The following is a 17609-nucleotide window of genomic DNA, read 5'->3' on the forward strand; positions in this document are numbered from 1 at the left end:
ATTCATTCTGCAGTTATGCAGTGGTGGCTGAGACTCATTTTCCAGATGACTTCCGGTAATACAATGTTATCTTCCTCTACGACCTCTCCATGAGGGCTATATATTCTGTACTAAATAGTGAGCACAGAAAATCGAGGTTAACCAATGACTTTGACTTCCGGCCTGGAATGTGTCTTTCCTCAGAATCACACTTTAACGATCCTGAGGGGCTGGGGTGTGGGAAACTGGATTTCTGACTCCTTCTACCCCTAGATAGGGGGCAGTTGTGTGTATAAGGAAAAGCCCAGGAAGTTCCTGTAAGAGAGGTCAAAGACAAAGTGCTTTTGCAGTTGCTGATGCGTATTATTATTAGCAGTTGTTCAAATGCATCCTGTTCTGATTCCATAATTATGTTGACAATTTTGCCTGGAAGAAGTTGAAGAATCCATTACCTGATCTTTAACCTGTGGGAGAACCTTCACCACACGGACTGCAGCGGTTCAAGGCGGCGGCTCACCACCACCTTCTCAAGGGCAATTAGGGATGGGCAATAAACGCTTGCCTTGCCAGCGACGCCCACATCCCATGAACAAAAAAAAAACTCGTGCAGGTTGTGAAGACACAAATAACCTTTTTAATTTTTATTCTGAGCTGTGTTATGGATGATCTCTCATCAGGGACAAGATGGCATTGTGGTTACACATTGGTTTTTCACCTCTAGAACTTGGATTTAAATTTAGTCCAGACTGATGGGATGTAGTCTTTGTGTGCTGGTTATAAGACTGCTGTGCAAAATGAGTTTAGAGATAGGAACAGGAGTAGGCTATTAAGCCCTTTGAGTCAACCCCTCGACAGCAACAACTGCTTGCATTTCTCTAACATCTCTTAATGTCAAAATCCCAAGATGCTTCGCAAGTAGAGGTTAGACAGGAAAGAGAGTAACGGGGGTGACCAAAAGCTCAGGCAGTCTCAGTTCATTTCCCAATGGGCACGGGCCAGAGGTTGGCAAAATGGGAAAGTGTTCCATTTCTTAGCAGTTAAATTCCTTACCTTGATGAGAACACTGTATTACCAGGCATTTAATCTGGCATCATATAGTTATGGACCACAACTAACATAAATTAGAATTTGAATATGAGCAGACATGAACACCTGCTGGAGGTGTGTCTTGGACTCTGAGGCTAGGCTGTGATCTTAGAGAAAGCTGCCAGATAACCCCAAACTTCAGTGGTTTGGTTCAAATTGGAGGAAGGGGGAATATTTTTGCAATTCATTATGACACAGACATATGACCAGGTCTGCATAGTTTGTACATTTTAAAATTACATAAATGACTTTTGTAAGCTTTTGCAATTCTATGTTAAAATAAATATTGACTGTGACTTACCCAAACAATCATCTCTTTGGAGATGCCCTATGGCTGTATTCATCTGTTTTATAAGTTGGAGTTCAATTTTAGTTGCAGGCAAACTGCAAATTGTAGTTGAATGTTCATAGAAATTTTTTTGTTAAAATTTGCACAAAAGGACTGTACAATTTGGCTTAGCACTTTGGGCTTGGGAGGACAAAAATTGTTCAGGATCTGAACACTTGATCATTGTCCATTGTGCCCCCCCCCTCCCCCATGCAGGAATGTGGGTGGATATTAGGAGAGGACTGAATCAACTCAGCTCTGTTGTCGTCCACAGTCGAGTAGCCCCGCAGCAGTCTTTTAGGCCATATATGGTCACTTGAGTGAGGCACTGCAGATCTGCTGACACCTGTGGAACAGTACCCCAGTATGTGGGGGCACGTAGGCAAGCAGGGGAGAAAATTGTGTGCAAACCGCCCAAGAATTAAAAGTTGCCTTATAAGAAATAACCTTTTGTGCAACTCAAATCACCATCTTTAGGTGATAAGATGCAGCCAGGTCACGGGTGCACACATTGCTACTTCTCAATGTATAGAATGTCGTCCTAGGTTGGCTTGTCCCCATAGGCCCTATAAAATAGATGTGGTTTGAACAAAGTGTAGCATGTTCTGTACATGATCAGAAACTCTGATGGACTTACTCATGATATTATTATTTACACATTAAAAGATTTTACTCGCCTAGGGGGGAGACTGCAGTCAAGTCTAGATAACTCATGGCTGACCAACCAATTCAGTTTACAGCTTTTTCTTGAACCGGATTTCTCCCTTTTTCTCCAGTGATTGAAGTGGGGTGAAACGGCATTCCAACTCTTAATTTATGTCCGGGGGTGTGCTTTTATTACTGTCGCTTCCACTGCAGGTTCCAAGTTCTATACTTAACGAGGGAGATTCCATCAATGCTGTTAGCACAAGTATAATTGCTGTATAAACTCTAACAATTTGACTTTTGCTATCTTTTTAAAAGACCTGAGTTGTGTTTCATAGTATGAGTGAGACTGTACCCATGGCAAAGGAACCCAACCCTGGAGTATTCCTTTAGTTAGAAGATTGGTGTGTAAGATTTTCTTAATCTCCAAAATAAAAATTCAGCGTTGTGGTAACATACCTGATATTATTAGGGGCAGATTTCCCTGTTCCTGCCCTTGGTGCTATTGGATCACCTGGCCACAGCGAATAATGGAAAATCAGGTGGGGGGAGTGTCTGTTCACAATTTTCCTGTATTCGCAGGAACAGGAAATTTCCCCCCCACTCTCCAGACCGAGGATGTTGAATGGTTGTGGAGCAGGGTAAAGTCGAAGAGGGGAAGGAATTATGTACAGCCAACTAAAAATATATGCGTGTGTAAGAAACAGTTTTATTCTATTGCCTTTGTGGCTTAATTTATCTGCGCTTCACCACGTCTTTCTTGCTGAGTCAAGATGACTGACTTTCTAGTTGTCACAGTGAGGTCGGCTGGACAGTTTAATTTAAAAGTAGTATTATTTGGGAAGTGAAGGCTTGGAAAGGTATATATAAATGTTTTGAAGTAAAGGGATGCTTGTACATTTGGGGAAGTAGTTTGTGTCAGCAATTAGAATATCAATCTGGGCCTAGGGGGATCTCAGGGTTGTTTGTCATTTGAAGTACAGATTTGTTAAAAGGAAGGTTGTGTGTGGGAGAGGAAGCATTTTAGTAAATGTAAGGTTTAAAAACTCCTCAAAACATGTAACCTGGTACACCTGGTAATATGTACACCTGGTACTCCTCCATTGTTGTGCTGTATAAAAGGCCCTAACGTACAATTGAGTACAACGTCTCCCCAGGCCAGAGAGCTTTTTGCTTCAGAATGTATCCAACAACGACACAGCAGATTGCATGTAATGGAGCCTTTAACATAAAAAAAATCATCCCACGGTGCTTCATATTCATAATGAAAACGGATGCAGACTCTAGGAGGGGTGACTGAAAGCTCGGTCAGAGAATTAGTTTTTGTGGAGGTTTTTAAAGATGAAGTGAGAGGAGAGGGATTTAAAGGGGAAGCTCCAAAGAGCAAGACCAGGGCAACTGAAGGCAGTGCCACCAATGGTGGGGTGAAGGAAGTGGGGAATGCGCAGAAGACCAGAGTCAGAGGAACAGAATGTTTGTGATGGGATATAGAGCTGGATGGGATGAGGCAAACATCCATTGGTAGTTCGAGTTTTAGGCTAGCGAATTTCCTCTTTGTGAAACCTTGTTACTTACATGTCAGTATTTTTCTCGTTTTCTACTCCATTTTTAATTTTGAAAAATGTTGTTTGCTGAGGCTGATTCACACTTTTGCTCCTGTCCACACCATTGCTCCTGTCCACACCATTGCACCATTCCCACGTGTACTCAATTGATTATTTTGGTTGGTACCAACTGTTAGTTAATTTCATTGAATTTAATATTGATCCCAGGATACCTTCCTCCAACTTTGGATGCCAATGGGGAGGCAGCTGAATCATGAAAATTCATCACTATTGAGGTAATTCCTTGTACGCACCAGGGGATAAATTATCCCATTACAAATATATCCCAATTAGCACCAATCCTATAGACCCACTTGTTGACCGTTAACTGATTGCCACCACATATGGGAAACCTAATATGGCCACAGTTAAGATGTCTTCCAGACAGGCTCAGTCATTACTACAAGGATGCTATCATTTCACCAGTCAGATCATTGCATACATCCGTTTCTCAAATGACACTCTATCCGGTGACAGTGCCCCTTTGAATGGATTGTTGAGACCCCAAATCAATAAAGAATGATCTACTTAAGAGGGAGATGGTGCAGACAGAGGTGGAAAGTTTATTCTTGGCTAAAATGTTCTTGGACAAGTTCCCATTCTTCCAAGGGCAAACATTAAGGAATAGAATGATGTATAAGCAAAAGCAATACAGAACAGGTTAAACTGTGCCTTAAATTCTTGTCCAAACGCTGGGGTACAATAGGCTGTTCAAGAGACAGATCAAAGAGGAATTTAGTATGGTGGGAAACTATGTCCTAGGAAGGTATTGTGTGGTTTGTATGTTAGAGAGCCATCAGTAGTGTTTACTTCATATCACAGTTGGATATCTATGTGCATTACCGTAAAGTACATTTTTAGAATGTTTGGTTTAGAAGTCTGAGATGTTGATATTGGAGCATAACTACTGATTTTTTTATCATTTGTGTATACTTTCATTTCAGAAAATGGGACAGCCCATGACTTACTGTACAAACATTTCAGTACTTTTGTGCGTTATTTCATTTAACCCTTTCAGGATACAGCAGAATGAGTTTTCTATTTTAAGGCACCCCATGGCTCAGCGAGTAAATTTAATTCCCTTCCCGGCCAGTGTCTCAGGCTAAACCAGACTATTCGCAATCTTGGTGACCTATTTAAACCCAAACTGAGCTTCTGACAACATATCACTGGGATAACAATAATAATATAAGGGGTAAAGAGGGGGAGGAATTTTTGAAATGTGTTCAGGATAACTTTCTTAACCAATACTTTTCCAGCCCAACGAGGAAGGAAGCATGGCTGGACTTGGTTCGAGGGAATGGGGCGGGCCAAGTGAAGCAAGTGCCAGTGGGGGAACATTTAGGAATCAGTGATCATAATATGATACGGTTTAGAATAGCTATAGAAAAGGACACAGACCACTCTAAAGTAAAAATACTCAATTGGAGGAGGGCCAATTTCAATGGGATGAGAACAGATCTGGCCCGGGTAAATTGGAATCAAAGATTGGCAGGCAAAACTGTAATTGAACAGTGGGCTGCCTTTAAAGAGGAGATGGTTCGGGTACAGACTAAGCACATTCCCACGAGGCAGAAAGGTAGGGCAACTAATGCCAGAAGCTCCCTGGATGACAAAAGAGATAGTGAGTAAGATGAAACAAAAAAAGGGGCGTATGACAGATGTCAGGTTGGTAACACAAGTGAGAACCACGCAGACTATGGAAAGTTCAGAGGGGAAGTGAAAACGGAAATAAGTGGGGCAAAGAGAGAGTATGAGAATAGACTGGTGACCAATATAAAAGGGAATCCAAAAGTCTTCTACAGGCATATAAACAGTAAACGGGTAGTAAGAGGAGGAGTGGGGCCGATTAGGGACCGTAAAGGAGATATACTCATGGAGGCAGAGGGGATGGTTAAGGTACTAAATGAGTACTTTGCATCTGTCTTTACCAAGGAAGAAGATGCTGCCAGAGTCTCAGTAAAGGAAGATATAGTTGAGATTCTGGATCAGCTAAAAATTGATAAAGAGGAGGTTCTTGAAAGGCCAGCTGTACTTAAAGCAGATAAGTCACCCAGTCCGGATGGGATGCATCCTAGGTTGCTGAGGGAAGTACGGGTGAAAATTGCGGAGATACTGGCCGTAGTCTTCCAATCATCTGTAGGTACGGGGGTGGTGCCAGACGACTGGAGAATTGCAAATGTTATACCCTTGTTCAAAAAAGGATAAACCCAGCAACTATAGACCAGTCAGTTTAACCTCAGTTGTGGGGAAACTTTTAGGAACGATAATCCGGGGCAGGATTAGCAGTCACTTGGACAATTGCGGATTGATTAGGGAAAGCCAGAACGGATTTGTTAAAGGCAAATTGTGTTGAACTAACCTGATAGAGTTTTTTGATGAGGTAACAGAGAGGGTAGATGAGGGCAATGCGGTTGAAGTGGTATATATGGACTTTCAAAAAGCATTTGATAAAGTGCCGCATGGTAGGCTTATCATCAAGATTGCAGCCCATGGAATAAAGGGGGCAGCAGCAACATGGATACAGAACTAGCTAAGTGACAGGAAACACAGAGTAGCGTTGAATGGTTGTTTTTCGGACTGGAGGGAGGTGTACAGTGGTGTTCCCCAGGGGTCCGAGCTGGGACCACTGCTTTTCTTGATATATATTAATGACTTGGACTTGGGTGTACAGGGCACAATTTCAAAATTTGCAGATGAGACAAAACTTGGATGGGTAGTAAACAGTGAGGAGGATAGTGATAGACTTCAAGAGGATATAGGCAGGTTGGTGGCACGGGCAGACATGTGGCAGATGAAATTTAACGCAGAAAAATGCGAAGTAATACATTTTGGTAGGAAGAACGAGGAAAGGCAATATGAACTAGAGGGCACAACTCCAAAAGGGGTACAGGAACAGGGCGATCTGGGGGTATATGTGCACAAATCACTGAAGGCGGCAGGCCAGGTTGAGAAAGCGGGTAAAAAAACATACGGGAACCTGGGCTTTATCAGTAGTGGCATGGAGTACAAAAGCATGGAAGTCATGATGTACCTTTATAAAACATTGATTCGGCCACAACTGGAGTATTGTGTCCAGTCCTAGGCACCGCACTTTAGGAAAGGTGTGAAGGCCTTAGAGGAGGTGCAAAAAAGATTTACTAGAATGATTCCAGGGATGAGAGACCTTAGTTACGTGGATAGACTGGAGAAGCTGGGTTGTTCTCCTTGGAACAGAGTGTGTTGCGAGGAGATTTGATAGAGGTATTCAAAATCATGAAGGGTCTAGACAGAGTAAATAGAGAGAAACTGTTCCCATTGGCCGAAGTTGTCAAGAACCAGATGACATAGATTTAAGGTGATTGCAAAAGAATCAAAGGTGACGCAAGGAAACATTTTTTTACACAGCGAGTGGTTAGGATCTGGAATGCACTGCCCGAATGGGTGGTGGAGGCAGATTCAATCATGGCCTTCAAAAGGGAACTGGATAAGTACTTGAAAGGAAAAAATTTGCAGGGCTACAGGTATAGGGCGGGGGAGTGGGACTAGCTGGATTGCTCTTGCATAGAGCCGGCGCGGACTCGATGAGGTGAATGGCCTCCTTCCGTGCTGTAACCTTTCTATGATTCTATGCTCATGAAAAACCGCCTACTCCCATCTCAATAACATTGCCCACCTGGAGCAGCAAGCAGTTAGGAAGACAAATGGTATGTTGGCCTTCATTGCAAGAGAATATGAGCGTAGGAGCAAGGATGAATTACTGCAGTTATACGGGTGGCCTTGGTGAGACCACACCTGGAGTATTATGTGCAGTTTTGGTCTCCTTACCTAAGAAAGGATATACTTGCCATAGAGGGAGTGCAGCGAAGGTTGACTAGACTGATCCCTGGGATGGCAGGACTGTCATATGAGGAGAGATTGGGTCGACTCGGCCTTTATTCACTCGAGTTTAGAAGAATGAGAGGGGATCTCATTGAAACATATAAAATTCTGACAGGGCTAGACAGACTGGATGCAGGGGGGATGTTTCCCCTGGCTGGGGGGGGTCTAGAACGAGGGGTCACAGTCTCAGGATACGGAGTAGGACATTTAGGATTGAGATGAGGAGAAATTTCTTCACTCAGAGGGTGGTGAACCTGTGGAATTCCCAACCACAGAAGGCTGTGGAGGCCAAGTCACTGAATAGATTTAAGAAGGAGCTAGATAGATTTCTAGACCACAAAAGGCATCAAGGGGTATGGGAAAAGAGTGAAAATATGGTATTGAGATAGAGGATCAGCCATGATCATATTGAATGGCGGAACAGGCTCGAAGGGCCGAATGGCCTACTCCTGCTCCTATTTTCTATGTTTCTATAACCTCAGGACGTCCCTAAATACTTTACAGCCAATGAAGTACTTTTGAGATATAGTCACTTTTGTAATGTAGGAAAACACAGCAGCCAAATTCTGCATAAAGTCAAAGGGAAAAAAAATTTGCAAGTCATAGAATACTACAACATGCAAAGAGATCCTTCAGTCCATCAAGTCTCCACATAAACCACGTAGTCTAATCGTGCTCTTGTTCCCCATACTCTTTCAAATCATGATCTAATTTCTTTTTAAAGAATTCATGAACTCTGCTTCCTCAATGGTTTGTTTCAGAGAGTTCTACGTTGCAGCCATCTTCTGTGTGAAGAAGTTTTTTCTAATCTTCCATTTAACTTTGTGTGATCCTCTTAAACGAGCCCTCTGATTACTGTCTCACTGACCAGTGGAAATAACCTATCACTATTTATCCTACCATAACCGTTCATAACATTGAAGAGCTCTATCAGTTCACTCCATAACCTTCTCAACTCTGGTAGAAAAAAACCCTAACTTGTCAAGTCTCTCTTCATAACCGTATCCTCTCATCCCTGGTAACATCCTAGTGAATCTACACTGCACCTTTTCCCTTGTTTTTATATCCTTCCTATATCCTTTTATATCCTTCCAAAATTGTACATAATACTCCAATTGCGGCCTAACTAAAGACTTGTACAAATTTAACATTGATTTTGTATCCTGTACCTTTAGATCCAAAACCACAAATTGTGTGCCTTTTTATGGCTTATCTACTTGCACTGCCACTTTCAATGATCTGTGTATCTGCACACCAAATTTTCCTGTTCTTCTGTTCCATTCAAAATCTTACCAATTACCATTTACCATGACTATCAATTTGTAGTGATCCCATTAAAATGGCAATCCCATTGAAATGCGTTGTCATATACCCTTTCAACAAATAGCACAAAGTTCTGAAAATGGAGCACAAGTCAGTCACTATAAAGGTTAATGTTTAAGGTGGGAACTTTGTCCAAACTCCCAATGTCTTTCACTTTCAGAAGCTTCTCCAGCAATTTCTATTTTTATTTAAAATTTCTTAACATTCATGCTTTTCTTTTCCATCCTATCACTTGGGCTTTACATCACTGATGAAAATGATTTGTGGATCCTCTCCCTTTCCAAACAAAAAAAAGGAAAGGATTGCCAAACAAAACTTCTTGAAGACTATCCCTTTAAGAAGCCTAACTTGGCCTACATTTAACGATATTCCTTTTTGTACACTACTCTGAACTGGAACAAGCAAACTGAATATACAACAACGTGCAAGGACTAAAATTGGCCATTGTTTTTATTGGCACCCTAATCCAGTCAAGCCTTGACTGTGTCTATGTATTGTGGTCTGACTAATAACTGCATATGAGGGCTGCTTATAAACTATGTAAATGCAGCAGAAGCCTGGAAATTGCTGTTCTCAACTAGCTTATTCTCTACTTTTCTGGGTGGCTGGTCGTTTGCCTAACTTGTAGAAGAATAAAGTTGTATGCAGGTGTCATGAAATCTGACTCAGAATAAGTACAAGATCGACTTAATTGTTGGGGCGCATCAACCACTATAAACCATTGTAACTACAGTCAGGTACATTCTTAGATACTTGAAATAATGATGCAAGTGTCGGGTTTGTCTGTTCACATAACTAGATATTTTTTTCCACTTTGGCTAATAAAACTACACGTGATATTAATCTAGCTTCTTTAATACACTATAATATTGGATTAGTGACAGAAACATATAATATTTCTGCTCAGTCTGCAAGCATGCCCCTGACCTTCCGGTAGCTTGCCATTTTAATTCTCTGTCCCATTCCCCTCTGATCTGTCTGTCCTTGACCTCCTACACTGTTCCAGCTGAATGGAAGCTCAAGGAACAGCACCTCATCTTTTGATTAGGCACTTTACAACCTTCCAGACTTGACACTGATTTCAATAACTTCAGATCATAATCACTGCTCCCATTTTTTTCGAACAGCAGGTGCTGGTAATGGTTCTGCTGTTGCCATTTACAGCTCCTCTAGACCCATCTTTTGCTTCTTAACTTGTGCCGTTATCACCCTCCTTGCCTTGCACCATCATTCTTTTTGTCATTGAATCACTCCTGCCCTCCACCCATCACAGACCTTCCCTTTTGTTCTTTCCTCCCCTCCCCTTCCTTCCCCTACCCCGCCCCCCACACATTCCCTGGCTCTGTATTTGCTTAAAAACTGTTAAATCTTTAACTTCTCCCAGTTCTGATGAAAGGTCATCGACCTGAAACGTTAACTTTGTTTCTCTCTCCACAGATGTTGCCTGACTTGCTGAGTATTTCCAGCATTTTCGTGTTTATTTCAGATTTCCAGCATCCGCAGTATTTTGTTTTTGATACAATATTTCTAGGAACATAGGAACAGGAGTGGGCCATACAGCCCCTCGTGCCTGCTCCGCCATTTGATAAGATCATGGCTGATCTGTGATCTAACTCCATATACCTGCCTTATCCCTTAATACCTTTGGTTGCCAAAAAGCTATCTATCTCAGATTTAAATTTAGCAATTGAGCTAGTATCAATTGCCGTTTGGGGAAGAGAGTTCCAAACTTCTACCACCCTTTGTGTGTAGAAATGTTTTCTAATCTTAATCCTGAAAGGTCTGGCTCTAATTTTTAGACTGTGCCCCCTACTCCGAGAATCCCCAACCAGCGGAAATAGTTTCTCTCTATCCACCCTATCTGTTCCCCTTAATATCTTATAAACTTCGATCAGATCACCCCTTAACCGTCTAAACTCTAGAGATTACAACCCCAATTTGTGTAATCTCTCCTCGTAACTAAACCCTTGAAGTCTGGGTATCATTCTAATAAACCTACACTGCACTCCCTCCAAGGCCAATATGTCCTTCCGAAGGTGCAGTGCCCAGAACTGCTTACAGTACTTCAGGTGCGGTCTAACCAGGGTTTTGTATAGCTGCAGCATAACTTCTGCCCCCTTGTACTCTAGTCCTCTAGATATAAAGGCCAGCATTCCATTAGCCTTATTGATTATTTTCTGCACCTGTTCCTGACACTTCAATGATCTATGTACCTGAACCCCTAAGTCCCTTTGGACATCCACTGTTTTTAACTTTTTACCATTTAGAAAGTACCCTGTTCTATCCTTTTTTGGTCCAAAGTGGATGACCTCACATTTGTCTACATTGAATTCCATTTGCCACAGTTTTGCCCATTCACCTAATCTATCAATATCGCTTTGTAATTTTATGATTTCATCTACACTGCTTACAATGCCACCAATCTTTGTGTCATCGGCAAACTTAGATATGAGACTTTCTATGCCTTCATCTAAGTCGTTAATAAATATTGTGAATAATTGAGGCCCCAAGGCAGATCCCTGCAGGACTCCTGCCAATGTGAGTACCTACCCATGATCCCTACTCTCTGTCGCCTTTCGCTCAGCCAACTTCCTAACCAAGTCCGTACTTTTCCCTCGGTTCCATGGGCTTCTATCTTAGCTAACAGTCTCTTATGTGGGACTTTATCAAATGCCTTCTGGAAGTCCATATAAATAACATCCATTGACATTCCCCTGTCCACTACTTTAGTCACCTTTTCAAAAAATTCAATCAGGTTTGTCAGGCATGACCTACCTTTCACAAATCCATGCTGGCTCTCTCTAATTAACTGAAAATTCTGTTTGGTACTATTTTAATGCTCTTTTTTCTTTTCCTTTTTCAGTGTGGGGAATCCTTCAAAGATGATGATGTGATTGTATTGAATGGGAGTAAAGAGGAAATGGCAGATCTTCGGAGGAAAATGGAGGAAAGAAAACTCACAGCCAAGCTGGTGAAGGTAAGATATCAAAATATAAGAACTTAGAGCATGGAGAAAAGGGCCACTTGGCCCATGGTGCCTGCGCCTTGTTCAGTTCTTGTAAAAGCGTCCTTACCACTGACTGACTGTATCCAACCAGTCCATTTCCTGAAGGAGCTGACGAGCCAAGAAGGTGGCAGAGCTTGGCGAAACTCTCCCCATCATGTGAGGGGATCAAGTAAAATACTAGCATGTTGATTCAACCCACACTATTCAACATGTTGCACTTCACAAATGCCCTGAAGCTAAAAATGAGATGGTGATGCACTTGGGCTTGTGGCAGCTGCTTATGTGTATTCAGTAGAACCTTATATGGTCACATTCAAAAGTGTATGTCATTCTACTATTTTTAAAAGAAAACTTGGTCTGAACTTCCAGGTTCAATGTGTTTGCCATTTAATCCTTCTGAACACAGCCCTTTTTTTATGTCCCATTGCAGCAGCATGCATGTACTTGAGGGTATGTGGTGGTGGTCTAAATTGTGTTTTCTCTTCAATTCTTTAATAAGTACTGCTCCAGACCCCATTCCCCACCCCAAAACCATGGGAGCATAATTGTAGATAAATGCATGTTAAAGAAAGACCTCATTGTTGCTGCTGAAGGAAAGAGTGGGGGAAGATGAAAGGAGATTCTGGAGATAGAGGTGGTACAACAACAACTTGTATTTCTATAACACTGCTCGTGCAGGAGCACTACAATTAGGAAGACGAGATACGTGAATGCCAAACAGTAAATAGAGAGGGTTGGGATGGGGAGCCAAACTCACAAGAGGGAAAGCTTTTGAGGAGGTTTTGGAAAACAGGGAGAGAGGTTACCAAGGCAAGGAATTCGAGAGACCAGGAATGTAGTGGTTCAATTTTATTTTAATTTGTCATTCAGATGTGAGTGATGCTGGCAAGGCAGCATTTATTGCCCATCCCTAATTGCCCTGAGGGCAGTAAGAGTGATCCCCTAGTGTGCTACTGGAGTTACATGTGAGCCAAACTGAGTATGTTTGAGTCGTTCCCGTACCCACAGGACATTAGTGAACCAGTACTGGTGCTAACCCACAAAATTACTAGATTTATTGAATTCAATTTCACAGCTTACCATGGTGGGATTTGAATTCATGACCTCTGGGTTGCTCGTCCAGAACCATAACCACTATGCTACTATACACTGAATGAGCAACCACCAGTAGTGGAATGGAGGAAGCAGGGAATGAAGGCAAGCCTGGTGTTAGGAGCAGAGGTTGTATGCAAGGGCACAAGTCTTTAAGGTAAGCTGGGGAACGTGCACGGGGGTGGAATTGAAATCAGTGGTGAGAATTTTTAAGTCAACATATTGAGGCACAAGGAGCCAATATCTATTGATCTCAGATTTAAAATTATTAATTGAGCTAGCATCTACTGCTTTTTGTGGGAGAGAGTTCCACACTTCTACCACACTTTGCATGAAGAAGTGTTTCCTAACTTCTCTCCTGAATGGCCTGATTCTGATTTTAAGGTTATGTTCCATTGTCCTAGACTCCCCCACAAGTGGAAAAAGTTTCTGTCCATCTGCCCTATCAATTCCTTTCAAAATCCTAAAAACCTCAATCAAATCACGCCTTAACCGTCTATATTCCAGGGAATACAAGCCTAGTTTATGTAATCTCTCCTCATAATCTAACCCTTGGAGCCCTGGTAACATTATGGTGAATCTGCGCTGCACTCCTTCCAAGGCCAATATATCCTTTCTAAGGTGCGGTGCCCAGAACTGTACACGGATGTGGTCTAACTAGGGTTTTGTATAGCTGTAGCAATACTTCCTCCCCTTTATATTCTAGTCCTCTAGTTTAAAGGCTAACATTCCATTAGATTTTTGATCATTTTTTGTACCTAACTACTGCATTTTAGTGATCTGTGTGCATGGACCCCTAAATCTCGTTGGACCGTCACTGTTCCTAGCTTTGCACCATTTAAAAAAATACTCTGATCTATTCTTTTTTGGTCCACAATGGATGACCCCACACTTACCTGTGCTGAAATCCATCTGGCACAATTTTGTTCATTCATTTAATCTATCGATGTCTCTTTGTAATTTTATGCTCCTGTCTACACTACTTACTATTTCACCAACCTTTTGTGTCATCGGCAAACTTGGATATTTGGCTCTCAGTTGTGTTATCTAAGTCATTAATAAATACAGTGAATAGCTGAGGCCCCAGCACAGATCCTTGTGGGACACCACTAGTCACTTCCTTCCAATTTGAGTACATATTCATTGTCCCTACTCTCTGTTTTCTACCGCCTGACCAATCTCCTAGCCAGGTCAATAACCTGCCTTCAATTCCATGAGCTATAATTTTAGCTAGCAGTCTCCCACGGGATTCTGTTCTGGACCGCTCCTGTTCACTGTGAATATCAACTTTTTGGGTACAGAGCTAGAGAAAGCGATGTCCAAATTTGCAAACGATACTAAAATAGAGCAATGTTGCGAAATAGAGAGAAATCAGCTGCAATAATGGAAGGGATATGGAAAAAGAAACTCTGCGTGGGATAGGGTTTCCAACTCTGGTTGGACATTTTCCTGGAGGTATCGTCACATGTCCTTCCCGCCTTCAATTGTCCGCCCCAAACGTTCCCAGCATTGGTCACCCGCCACTATCCTCGCAGCCCACCGCCTTCCCATGCCAATTGGAAAGCGAACAGACTCTTTGTTACCCGATTGGATGATTCTTGACTGTTAGTCAAACAGCCTTTTTTCCCCCGTCCAATATTTTTATAATTAATAAATGAAAGTGTCCAAAGAAAATAAAAAATGCCCCTATCATTTTTCTCCAGAGTTGCTGGAAGCTTAATCTTTCAATCCTGGAGAGTTGGCAACCCTAGCTTCAGATCCAGCAGTACACCAAAATTCCACACTTCCAGACGTAACCTAAGGTGGCACCCAGGAAGGTTAATGGAATAAAGTCCAGAGGCACATACTGCTAGCAGGAGCCAAAGAGGATGGCTTTGGTTTTGCTGGCGTTAAGCAGGAGGAAAATTCACCCATCCGTGTCTTAACGTTGGCCAGGCCGTTGGAGAGGCAGTGTAATGTTAGCTGCCTTCCTTATGAGCTTCCTCATTTTTTGAAAATAGTTTGTCTTTCTTCATACAGAACTGCCATCATCTTCTCTGTCTCTGTCTCTGATTTGGAGTGCCTGGAAGTTGAATGTTAAATATGTTCAATGTATCCTTTGTTGTTTCACCTCAGTATACTCCATGGCTGCTACCATCAAGACTGGAGGTAATTTCACAGTGAGTCTCCTACAATGGGACACGAATCTCCTGGGCACTGCTTCACCAGCTCGGTAGAACTGCGCCTTTTGAAACCCGCCCCGCAGCAGCGTCTCTCCCCTCCCCCACCCACAGCTCTGTGACGTCACCCACCCGCTGGCACAGAGAGCAGGCCCCTGCTCGGGTGACCAGAACTGGGACCGGCTAGTGGAGGGGAGAGAGATAGAGCAGGAAGAGGTGTTAGGTTAGGTTGGGCTCGGCTGGACTGGAAGAGAGTGAACAGGGACTAGAGATCAGGAGATTGAGACTGGGGGCGGGGGGGGGAGAGGGTGAGGATGACAGGGGTCTGGGGCTCCGGTTGGGGCCTCAAGGCAGAATGTGAGACTGGGGAATGGGGGTCAGGGGAGAAAGGAAGACTGGGGAATGGGCGTCGGGAGATTAGGGCTTGGGTGGTGGAGGGAGGAATCTGGGAGTTGGGGATTGGGGTTTCAACTGGGAGGAGGGAAGACTGGGAATGGGATGGGGTTGTGTGGCCGTGGGGCCCAACGTTTTCTGCAAAGCCGGGAGCAGCAACAGCAATGCAGTGAGTAGGATCGGTGTTGAGAGAAGAGCAGTCAGTAAAGGGGTGAGTGAAAACTGGGCTCTTTTACTGTGGGTAAATAGTGAAAGATTATTTCCACTGGTGTTAGAATGGGGAACAAAAAGGAGTGGCCACTGAGGATTCTCACCGCGCGAGCAATTGCATGCCCTGATTTTACATCATAAGCTCCAACCGTTGCCGTTCACGCTGGGCTGGGAAAGGAGGGGAGCAGCACACGGCTCTCAGCTACTCTTTCAGGGCAACAAACCCCATGCCTGATGCCCTGGTCTCATCTGTTTGCTCCTGGTATCTATTTGCTCATCTGTTTACTCCCTAGTATCTCACAGGGTTCGCAGCTGCAGCTGGTGGTGGAGGGAGGAATCTGGGAGTTGGGGTTGCAGCAACCAGGGGAACAGCTGAAAAATAGGATTTGAGAGGGATACGTTCGTCCTGGTGGCGGGGATTATTTTTCTAAATTATTTTAAGTAAAAAAAAGAACTTGCATTTATACCTCACCTTTCACGTCCTCAGGACAACCCAACGCACTTTACAGCCAATGAAGTACTTTTTGAAGTGTAGTCACTGTTGTAATGTAGGAAATGCGGCAGCCAGTTTGCGCACAGCAAGGTCCCACAAATAATGCCATGGGATCTTTTACGTCCACCTGAGAGGGGAGACGGGGCCTCGGTTTCACATCTCATCCGAGAGACAGCACCTATGACAGTGCAGCAGTCCCTCAGTGCTGCATTGAAATGTCAACCTGGATTATATGGTTCATTCTCTGGAGTGGGACTTGAACCCACGACCATCTGACTCCGAGACGAGAGTGCTACCACTCAGCCAGGACTGACACCTTAGCAGATAAGATATTTGTAATCATTTTTGAAGAGCATCTCATTCCTCCATGTACTATTTTGTTTCTAAATGTTTGGAACGATAGCGAGATGGATTGAATGGGCTCGATTTTAGGGTCGGGTTACCTGCGGGTTTCCAGCGGGGGGGCCCCGAAAATCCCGATCTCCGATCACGTGACCGGATTCGGACGAAATCCCGGCCACTTCCGGGTACCGCGCTGACGTGCGGGGCTGCGCGCGCAAGCCCCGCTGGTGGGAATCCCGCAGGCAATTAAAGCCAGCGGGGTTCCACTTGAGAGTACTTAACTTGCTCGTTGTGGTCAGTTAATGAGCTGAAGCAGCTGTCAAAAGAGGAAGTGTGGGATTTTACGTTCAAAGCAGTCAGTTTCCCACACTGGGGGAAACAGGACCCTTCAAACCAGGCGTGTTGCAGCCAGCAGCCTGTGGCAGGTGCCAAGGTGCGCTCCACGGGGGAGCGCCCTCACCCACGCAGGAGGCCACCGCGTCACATAGGGCAACCCCTGCCCCCCACCACCCCCCGGCCAAGCCAGAGGACAGACCGACACGAAACCGCAGCCCCAGTCCGAGGACCCACACACTTACCCTGCACAACCCCTCAGACCAACACCTGCCAGATGGGTGGTGTGTGGACACCCTCGGAGGACGAAGAGCATGACCACCACCAGCAGCCTCGCAGTCCACGCCGTCCGCCGCAGAGACGTGGATCCCCCCAACACGGTGTGGTTGCACGCCCACCTGCACAGCAGGAGGGAGGGCTACCGCAGAGAGAGACGCGTCGCAGAGGGCACTACCCTCGCCACAGGGTCCACAGACCGAGGCGCAGCTCCCCGGACCTCTCCAAGCAGCAGTGCACAGGGAGGCGCAGATTCGCTCGACATGTAGTCGTGGAGATCTGCAGCCTCTTTCATGCCGAGCTGCTCCTGGCTGGCCACAGCACCAACTGCTTACCTGTCGCTGGCAAAGTCACCACTGTCCTCCACACCTTCTCCTCCGCATCCTTCCAGGGTGCAGCCGGCAACACCGCCGATGTCTCTCAGTTGTCTGCGCGGACGAGCCCTGCAAATACACCTGCACCTACTCTGCAGTAACAC

At 44.2% G+C, this 17609-nt stretch overlaps 1 protein-coding gene across 1 annotated transcript in view; it reads left to right on the forward strand.

The window, feature by feature from the left end:
* The window catches only part of rtf2 (replication termination factor 2), a 158407-nt gene that overhangs the window by 116750 nt on the left and 24048 nt on the right, over window positions 1–17609 (forward strand). The window contains exon 6 of the mRNA XM_068000730.1: window positions 11690–11803. Within this exon, the coding sequence (XP_067856831.1) occupies window positions 11690–11803 (114 nt within the window). The remainder of the gene's footprint in view (window positions 1–11689; window positions 11804–17609) is intronic.

The sequence above is a fragment of the Heptranchias perlo genome, chromosome 19 (genome assembly GCF_035084215.1).
Source record: "Heptranchias perlo isolate sHepPer1 chromosome 19, sHepPer1.hap1, whole genome shotgun sequence".
Classification (NCBI taxonomy): domain Eukaryota; kingdom Metazoa; phylum Chordata; class Chondrichthyes; order Hexanchiformes; family Hexanchidae; genus Heptranchias; species Heptranchias perlo.